At 39.5% G+C, this 10,000-nt stretch overlaps 1 protein-coding gene across 5 annotated transcripts in view; it reads right to left on the bottom strand.

Annotated features, from left to right (window-relative positions):
- Positions 1-10,000, bottom strand: part of pard3bb (par-3 family cell polarity regulator beta b) — a 330,914-nt gene that overhangs the window by 191,863 nt on the left and 129,051 nt on the right. For all 5 annotated transcript variants that reach the window (XM_017691685.2, XM_017691687.2, XM_017691688.2 and 2 more), the window contains exons 8-10: positions 7,527-7,652; positions 5,363-5,766; positions 1,547-1,686 (exon numbers count right to left, since the gene is read on the bottom strand). In XM_017691685.2, the coding sequence (XP_017547174.1) occupies positions 1,547-1,686; positions 5,363-5,766; positions 7,527-7,652 (670 nt within the window). The remainder of the gene's footprint in view (positions 1-1,546; positions 1,687-5,362; positions 5,767-7,526; positions 7,653-10,000) is intronic.

Below are 10,000 nucleotides of genomic sequence, written 5' to 3'. Positions count from 1 at the left end.
AACAATTGTGTTCATCGCACCATAAAGAGTCTTAATGGTACAAATTATGTATGCAACAGTACACACAGAAATAACAAGCCGTAGGCATGAACATTATTAATTTACCTGACAAATATATGCACTCAGCTTTTACTTTATTAGAAACACTTAATTGTGTACTTCAACCTATTGGTCACATTATGAGGTCTACTATATATCGAACAATTACAGACTGTAACCCAACTGTAGTCTTGCACAGTCGCCAGTCTCTTTTTATCCCATTCATTATTGGTCAGTTTCATCATTGGACTGATTCTGATATTTGGGAAGAAGATCATCCCCAGTACAATGTGTATTGTGCTGCTATGAGTGTAACAGACATAGTGAAATTGCTGTGCCTGAAAACTGATTTTTGTTCTAATAACATCTGTTACCAACAAGCATCTCCAATGTCTGTGAAAAGTGTTTTATTAGTAGCTTGCTAATAGCTAGCTTTGCTAATAACTAGCACTGCTAGGGTTAAATATGTTTAATTCAGCAGACAAATGATAATAGTGCATTAAAATGTGCTACCAAAACCATGGACTACCGAAGTAAGTGCTCCCTTCAGATTTGCATTGATTTGTCTTTTTGTTTGCTTCTTAAAACATATCCACATAAATACAATTTAGGGGAATCAATAACTTACATCAGTTCTAAGCCAAGTGAGGTTTACATTCAATTCTCCACGCTGGATTATACTACTTATGGCTGTACTACATAAACAAGAACACACAGATCTTGTGACACATATATGTAACATCTTCTTCTTCTTCTTTCGGCTGCTCCCTTTAGGGATTGCCACAGCGGATCATCTGCCTCCATCTCGCCCTATCCACTGCCTCCTCTACTTTTACACCAACCATCTCCATGTCCACCTTCACTACATCCATAAACCTTCTCTGAGGTCTACCTCTTCTCCTTCTACCCGGCAGCTCCATCTCCAACATTCTTTGCACAATATATCCACTATTCCTCCTCAACACATGTCCAAACTATCTCAACCTGGCCTCTCTGGCTTTATCTCCAAACTGCTCCACCTTCACTGTCCCTCTGATCTGCTCATTTCTAATCCTGTCCAACCCTGTCACTCCCAACGAAAATCTCAGCATTTACTTTTAATTAAAGCCTTGCTCTGAATAAAGGAGCTTTTCAACCTGTCCGCTGGTTTAATGGTTAAATGAAGCCACATGGTATAGCTACATCTATCCCAGATACACACACACTAGCTATGATTTGTGGGTATATATATATATATATATATATATATATATACCCACAAATCATAGCTAGATATTTTTTTGTGTGTGTGTGTGTATATATATAGACACACACACGTACATACACACACACACACAAAAATATCCAGCTATGATTTGTGGGTCAGAAACTGATGACTGTAAACAGGGACAGAGAACATATGGCAGCAGATGTGGCTTTAATGGTATCAGCAAGATGGACCTAGAGAGTAGGTGTTTCTAATAAAGTTGTTAGTGACTTATTAGTGCATTATTTATAATCTCCCCACCTCCAAGATCCTGTCACCAGACTGCAGGCGGCCATCTTTGACAGCAGCCCCTCTAGGGAGGATGTTTTTGACAAGGATGGGGCCGGGTCCATGCACTGAAGAGTCTCTGGTAACCACAGTGAAACCCAGGCCTTCTGGACCTGTCCACACACAGACAGAGGAAGAAGAGCAGAGAGAAGAAAAAAAAAGAAACTCAAAAGAAAGACAGACTTTTTGATTTTTGTTACTTAAACAGCAATATCAAACTCTGTACAAAGCAGATCTTATATTGATTAAGACTTTGTGAGACCAGAAGTATTTTGAAAGCCCAGTAATCAAATCAGCCTTGTCCTATATTGATCACAAAACTGCAGACAGCAACTGTCTGGAGCATTGTAGTATATATAAAAAAAGCTGCAAATAGATCATCCAACAGATAAGGACAGTCAGACAAAAGGGGTACTGATGAGCTGACTGGCTTTAGCTCTGCCAGCATCAGCACTCAAGCTTTGGCTTAATGTTTAACACTAAATGTGAGAGGCTCCGTCATTGGCCTCTGAGAATGCAGGACCGTCTCAGTGCAGGAGGGAGATTAGAACTGCCTGACTACAGTTTAATTTCACGTATGAATACATCTTTACATAAAGTCACAAAGAAAGAGAGGAGAGTGTTCTCTCTTGCAAATTATGATTCACAACACATTGAGCGCGTAAGAAACAGATTCTGAATTCTTAGCGGACCTATAGGAATCAAAATGCCAAACTTCAAGCAAAGCAAATCTACTGTAAATACCTTAGACTAAAACTATTCAACTGTCACAGCTAACAGTGTAAACACCACATTATATTCTCAATAAACTTTATAAACGTGTGCCTCGTACCTTGTATCTCGTAATAACTTTGAATAGAAGAAACCCCTCTAGTGTTATGAGTGCTACTTCACACTTCTAGTTAGTCGAAGGCAATAATTATTTTATTTGCAAAGACATGCATTATAGAAAATGTTGGTTTCAGCTATACTGGAACCCTGATGCACCATACCTAAAATTTCAACAGGATTTAATTAAACACACTGCGATGGAGTTATTAGTTACGCGAATTAAACGTCCTTTCCTTGCTGCTTTCCTTGATTTTGCCTTATCTACAGCCTAGATCTAGTGATGTCCTAAAGGAAAGAAAGCAGAGAGTAAAGGAGGATTCTGTAAACTATTCAGACACAGCCTCTATCAAGCGCAGAGGGAGTAGCTTTACCAACCAAAGTGTGAGTCTTTTAAATTACAATTACACATTACGTCTCTCCTGACTGATAATCTGCACACAAGGCCTTTACAACAGAATTAGAAAACATAAGAGATCTGTCACTTGACAGAACATACGACAATCACACTATTATTTTTTGTTTTTAATTAATGTCATACAGAGAGAATGAATTCTGTACAGACAAATCTTAGACAAAACAAAAACAGTAAAACAACAAAAAAAAGAATTCTGAAATGGTTCCCTGCAGAGTCAAACTAGGACCCATCAGTGCATACTGACCTGAACTTAACTGAATCAACTAATGGGTGGTACTGGTCCTTGTATAAAGGCAAATTAGTATAGCTGTAGCTAGTTTCCTTTTATACTGATATGACTAAAAAAAGTAAATAAAAAAAAATCATGGGACCATGAGTGATTGGCAAGAAAAAAGTAAAGAAGTAAATTTTTGAAATTAGTAAATAATAAATCATCCAAAAACATTCAAATATAGTAACACATTTGAATGAATAAAGTGGTTTCATTCCTATTCCAGGGTATTCCTTAATATCAAGTGCAGGTTTTGCATAAATAATAACTGGACACAACGTTTTTCCTTTTCAAGCTACCTATTACACTGAAAATGTTTTGGCCCTAAAATGATTTCAACAATTGAAAGGTTTACGTGCTAATGAGTGCTGACATTACAAAAATGGAACTGAGCATTATTCCAAAGGCAATACTGTCACAAACACGTGTGTGTTGTCGTTTTTGCCAAAATATTAACCATGTTAAGCTTATAGTATGCTAAATAGAAATGGAAGAGGAATGCTCATCAAGCTTTTCATTTGTATTTTGAAAAGTCAGATGTCTCCAAACCTTTGATATTCAGGGTATGTATTTTTGTTGCTTAACTAACAAATATATCTATAATGTCAGGTATGATATGAGTAAACATGATGGAATAACAAAGAATGAACGCTGAACTTCGCCTTGTGTGTTTCAACAGCTCAGCTGCAAGGGAGGTTTTAGAGGTACGAGCACTCCAGCACAGCAGGTGGTGCACTGAAGCCTCGCTGCTGCCTTGACCTCCGCTATCCCGCCTCTTATCAAGGTCTTGATGCTGTCAGGATGAGTGATGGGTAGATTAGTGAACAGGCTATCGCCCGCTGAGTGACAAGAGGCATGTCTTCAGGCCGGATATATCCAGCCCGTGTCCCTGCCAGGCCGAAGGAGGAGTGATGGACGGAGTGTAGGGGTGACGGAGCGAATGGGGGGCAGCCGGAGGGGGAGCGGCTAGTCGTTAACACAGCCTGTATCAGGCTCCAGTAGCTGGCATGAATGAAAGCACTATGCTAGCCCACAATCACAGGCAGCGTTGTGCTGGTGTTTTATGTTAGTCATTTAGCACAATCCCTTTACGGTCAGCACTTTTCTGTTCTTGCAATGAATTCATATCATCAGTAATGGCTGGATCAATAAGAACTTAATAGACTTTGCGGGTTGAAATTATGGCTTCATCAATTCAGCTGCAGACTTGCAGAGGCAGGACTACAAAGAACGCACCAAGGTGGGGGGGCACTCACCACTGAGTATGCAAAGCAGTTCCAAAAGCTGACCAAAACATTAAGAAGGCACAAGCACAGACTACCTCATGTATAACACCAGTTATCTACATTGCCTCATATACTCATTATATTCTGTCTAACAGTGATCCTCAAGTATGTACATTGGGGCTTTTTGGATGTCTGAAACAGAACCTAATGGCAGATCTCTACAAACATACAAACTGTGAGGGGAAATAAAGCTAAGATATAATAGGCTATTAAATACAATATAGATTAATGATAAAAAGACATGCCAGGACATGAAGTTCAGGTTGCCATAGTAGAAATATCATGCATATCATTGTTTTTAAGATATAGAAAAGTGTCTAGTAACAAAGTGAAGTAAATCTTTGACCATTAATTTATTAATTTACCTTAATTTATTGTTTCTCCTGTTCTTCCTGATTTAGTCATTGACAACCCCACCCATCAGTTAGGTCTGCTCCAAAACAATGCTTCCAAGCTGGGAGAGTTTACTTCCTCTGAGACACATGAATTCCAGCCACTGCATCTAATGCAATGCCACTGCGCATTCAACATGCTTGGAGGTGAATGCTTACACTGAGTAACAGATGCTCGCACTGTCCAGCAACATGCTGAGTGAGTGGTGGGAAAAGGGAAGACAATCCTACCTACGCAGAGACAGCAAGGCTCATTATGCTGTGGCAGAAATCAAACTTCTGACCTCTGGACAAAATGTGCAAATGCTGAGACAGCTTTGCTAACTGGGAGCCCCAATTTAACATTATTTTTTAAAAACACACTGACTAAGCAACTGATTCGGGAGAAATTTTCCACAGCTGCAGAATACACACAAAAAAATTAAGATATTTGAATTATATTTTCACAAATTGAGCATATCTTTACTGAATTTTGTCAAGATGGATTATAACCAATTTTAACATTTAAAAATTGGCAAACATTCTGTAATGTCAGTGATGCTTCTTGCATAGCACAACTTCAAGATTGATGCATTTTACACCCCAAATCCTCACCTTTCTTCAAGTCGATTTTCAGCCGCTTTCCACCCTTCTTGCTCGCAAAGCCGGCTAGAGGCGAGAGTGCATGGCTTTTTTTGAGGAGGGGGCTGTCGCTGTTCTTGCCGCGGGGTGTGGGGGAGAAACTGAGGGGCAGAGGAGTGCTCAGACAGCGGCTCTCCACACTGCTGCTGCTCTCCTGGGGCTCAGCCTGCCTGCCTGAGGATGACGTTTCCACAGGCCGCACCATAGGCTTCACCTTCAGCGGCAGGGGCTCTTTGGGCCGGAAGGCACCATCATGGTTCTCAGAGCTATAAAGGTGACTGATAAGGCTCTTTTCATAGCACTCTTTGTTAGTGACTGGAAGAACTTCTAAACGCACGATGGGTGAACGCATGGCCTGCCGGAACACTTCCTGTGACCTGAGGGGAGAAAGGAAAAAAAAAATAAAATGAGTTAGAGAAAGAACCTACAGAGAAAGAAAAAGAGACAAAGATGACAGACACAGAGAAAAATCATGATGGAGATTCAACAGAGGGGTCAATGGCTCCATAAGGCTTTAATAATTAAATGTAGCTTGCATACAATGAAATGAATAATGAGGTTGAATTCGAAAACAATTAAGAAAATGTAATATCTTTATTAATTTTAGTCTGGAGGAAGCTCATTCTAGGCACAGCATAATTGGGGTTGTGACAAATGAGCTCTACCTCTTACAAATGACAAAGCAATCCTTCTTACTCCTTTGTGTTGACTAATTCAATTCCAGACTCATCCATCCATCCTAAATCTAATAAAAATCTACTGTAACCTTCTGTATGACGGATCTACCACATGGCACACATATGAAATATGAAGTGTGCATAGTGCACATGATTAATGAAAGAGTGATGCCCCTGAAGCAGTGGAGTGACATCTCAACAGGTAAAGCAGGACCTTAGAGCCAGTTTCCATCACTGATGATGGATTGTATTTTAAAAGAGCCTGTGAATATGAACTTGACTATGACTCTGTAAAACTCAGACTGACCTATGTTAAAGGCTCTATGCCAGGATTTCTTGTTTTGTACAGAAATAAACAAAACAAAAAAGTAAATTAATAAGCATAGCCAACACATGTCCTCCCAGCACACTCAGTGTGAAAAATAAAGCTTTTGAAGGCGGTGAGAGCAGCCAAATGCGGGGTATTGTACTAATAATGAGTGTGACAGCAGACTGCAATGTTGTCCTGCATGTGTGTGGCTAGTGGGAAAGCCCATGCATGTAGCACAGAGGAGTTTTCAAGGACCAGGGCTGCTGGATGGACTCTGGCATTTGAACAGATGTTTCTGGTGGAGCCATGTGTTTTCAGCTCTTTTGAAGCTGCTCCAGTGTTGTGATAAGCATAAACCAGCTGAATCTCCACCACAATGCACTGTGCATTAAGTAGCCATGATACGGTACAGAGAGAGACAGAGACAGACAGAGTGAGAGAGAGCAAGAACCAGATACATAAAGGACACAAGAGAGCTGAGGAGGAAAAAGTGAAGCCATGAGGACAGGAGGTATAGAGAGATTTGAAGAAAGCAAAAAAGGAAATGAAAAAGCAGAAAAAAGAGAAAAGACACACAGACAGGAAGAATGAAACTGTAAAAACGAGAGACATAAAAATTAATGTAAAGAAGAAACCATATATAAACAAGATCCAAAACCACTGCTGCTGTCTCTGCGTTGAGCTCATAAATGATGGATTGATGTAAAGTGGAAACGTGTCCTGTGGTCCGACAAACCCAAATCTGTTATTTTTTAAAAAAAATATGGACTCCGTGTCCTCTTGGCTCAAGAGGAGAGTGACCATATGACTTATCAGTGCAGTTCCTAAAGCTAGCAAGTGTGCAAGTGTATTAGTGCACATGGCATGGGTGATGCACCATTAATGCTGAATGAGATATTTTTTATATATATATAAAATATATATATAAAATATATAATAAATATATATATATATATATATATATATATATATATATATATATATATATATATATATATATACACACACACACATATACACACACACACACACACACACACAGGTATGCTGCCATCCAGTTGAGGTAAGGACTTGATTATTTCGGCAAGACAATGCCAAACCACAATCTGTGGACCTTAATGGTTGTACTATAAGAAAGAAGGAGACTCACTGTGAGAAGGTCTTGTCCATCAGCTCAGTGTCATTTATTTTGACAATGCACTCATCGTCCTGGAATATTCCCTCTTTTTTGGAGCGACTGTTCTCCTCCACACCCCTGATGTGCAGACCTAAAGCCCTGAGACACACAAACACAATCACGGCAAAAGAAGAGCACAGGTCAAGCTGTAACACTGAATCTCTAATACAGAGCAGCTGTCTCTTCTGTGTCCAGAACACAAATGAAAACATCATAAATTTAGCTACTGCACATGAAGTTAAGGCCTAAGTAAAAGATGTGAACAACACTTATAGTGTGTGACCGAAAACAGTTCAAACTCTGTGACCTTACTTTCCCTTTCCAACTAGTTGTCATCATAAACACACAAACCGTTCCACAAAAGCACAGCAGTGAAGCTCTGCTGAGCTGTGATAAAGCCTATCAGACAGGAGAAATAAAACGAAGAGAAAACCAACAGCAGCAGAGCTGAACCCAGAAGACTGCATTCATACTGCACAGTCTTAAGCCTGTCCTTCAGCACGCTCCCTCACTAACAACACAAAAACCCATTAACTCTCACTCTATCCTAACTAATGCATTATATCACTGCCCAACACTGCCCTCACACACGCTGTGCCGAATGGAAGGAGCAGAACTCTCTCCTCCAGCAGAGGCAGGTTGAGGGAGAGAGAGAAACAATGACAATAGCTCATTGTGTCCAAGCTCAAATGAAACTGTTTTCAACTAACACAACACGATGATGCAGCCACAGAGGTGATAACTCAACAGAGTGGGGGCTCAAGAGTATGTGCGTGCTTGCTGGGGAGGAACAGAAGGTGATGAGAAAGTGTAATGGAGGAAAAAAGGGAGCAAAAGAGAAGAGGAATGAGAAAGAGTGGCGCCTGTATATCCTAGGGCCTGAACATGAACATCTTGTGAATGATGTCAGTAGTGATTTTAATTAATTAAATCAACTAATTAATATGGCAAAAAATGTAACAGATTCCTGTAGCTTTGGTGAAAGTGTTTGACAGACTTATGAGACTGCCAGTCAGTTGTGAATTGTCAAATATGATTGTCAGCTCTCAGTTTACATTTATTAAATGGCCAAAATCATACATTTTTCTTGTTTTTTATATTTCCTGCTGAAGTCCAATTATAACATTTGTCTGGATCTTATGAACCAAAAAGAGTCCTAATTCATTCATATGTAATTATTGTGCTGTAACACTCATAACTTCAGCATGAATGGCCAGGGCTTAACTGCTATGGGCTGTATAGGCAGATATTTGTCAGTGTGTTCATTTTCTTATCATAAAAAATACCTTTTATTTTTCTCATTTCTGACAAGTTCTTTTCACAGAAGGTCCAGGTTAAGTGCAGATGCTCTTTATATGTTATTTTAAACATGATGGTGTTTTGTGTTAAAATGGACCAGTTCAGCTTTAATACAGTGGCCATTAACTGCAACTAACATGCTGCCTCCTCCTGACCCAACTGCTATGCATCTGATCCAGGCAATCAAAGACTTCTGTAGATGTCATTTAGCTGGAGAAGGTGTAGCAAATTTTCACTCCACAGGAAGGTAGATTTCAAAGACCAGGGTTGGTGACCACTGCTATACTGGATTTTTTGCCCTTTGTCATCTTTCAGTCATCTCAGCTCCCACACGACAAGATTTTATAATATTAGACAACCAATACAGTGGTTGAACCCCAGAACATTCAGAGTTCAGTGAGTGAGCTTTGAGTGTAATTACCATAACACCAAAGAAAACAAATGATAGTACTTTTTTCCCCTTAAAATCTTTGATGTTCACAATGTTTCTAATATTTCTCATTAAAGACAGGAAACTGAAATGGCAAAACTAACACATCCACTGTCTTCAATATTGCAGCTAAAATGCAACAAAACAGACAAGGGTCTGATCTTGCACCTCTTAAAACAACTGCCTGGAGGTGCCTGGGAGCTACCAGTATAAACAGACTTTGGAGGCCATGTTATGCACACTGGTCTGGAATTCTGTGTTTCCACTAATGCAGCCATTTCTGAAGGCCTGTGTAAATACACAGCAGGAGGTTTGCCTATAACCCCACTGTAGAGTAAAACACACTATAACTGGCAACTCTCAGATAGCAGCTGTTTTAAAAAGTCATACAGTGTCTGTGTGTGTTTATTTCACACACATTTGCAACAAAGGACACACATGGATGCACATCTCACACACAGCAATCTAATGCAATTCATTTCCTCTCCTAAGAGTGAGAAACAAGATTCCGATTTAAAAAAAAAAAAAAAAAACAACAACAAAAAAAAAACAACTGTTTGTAAATCAAAGTTCAAAGAATTCAGATGAACAAAGCCAACGAACAAAGTCAGCTCCACAATCATATCGTTTCCCTCTTATCACCTCTCAGCTAAACAAAACCAGTTGCCTAAATAGGGAAGAAAACAATAGCTAGCCTTTCAAACTTCAGATCAGCACA

Source organism: Pygocentrus nattereri, chromosome 6 (assembly GCF_015220715.1).
Source record: "Pygocentrus nattereri isolate fPygNat1 chromosome 6, fPygNat1.pri, whole genome shotgun sequence".
Classification (NCBI taxonomy): Eukaryota; Metazoa; Chordata; class Actinopteri; order Characiformes; family Serrasalmidae; genus Pygocentrus; species Pygocentrus nattereri.
This window is presented reverse-complemented; position numbering and strand designations above follow the sequence as displayed.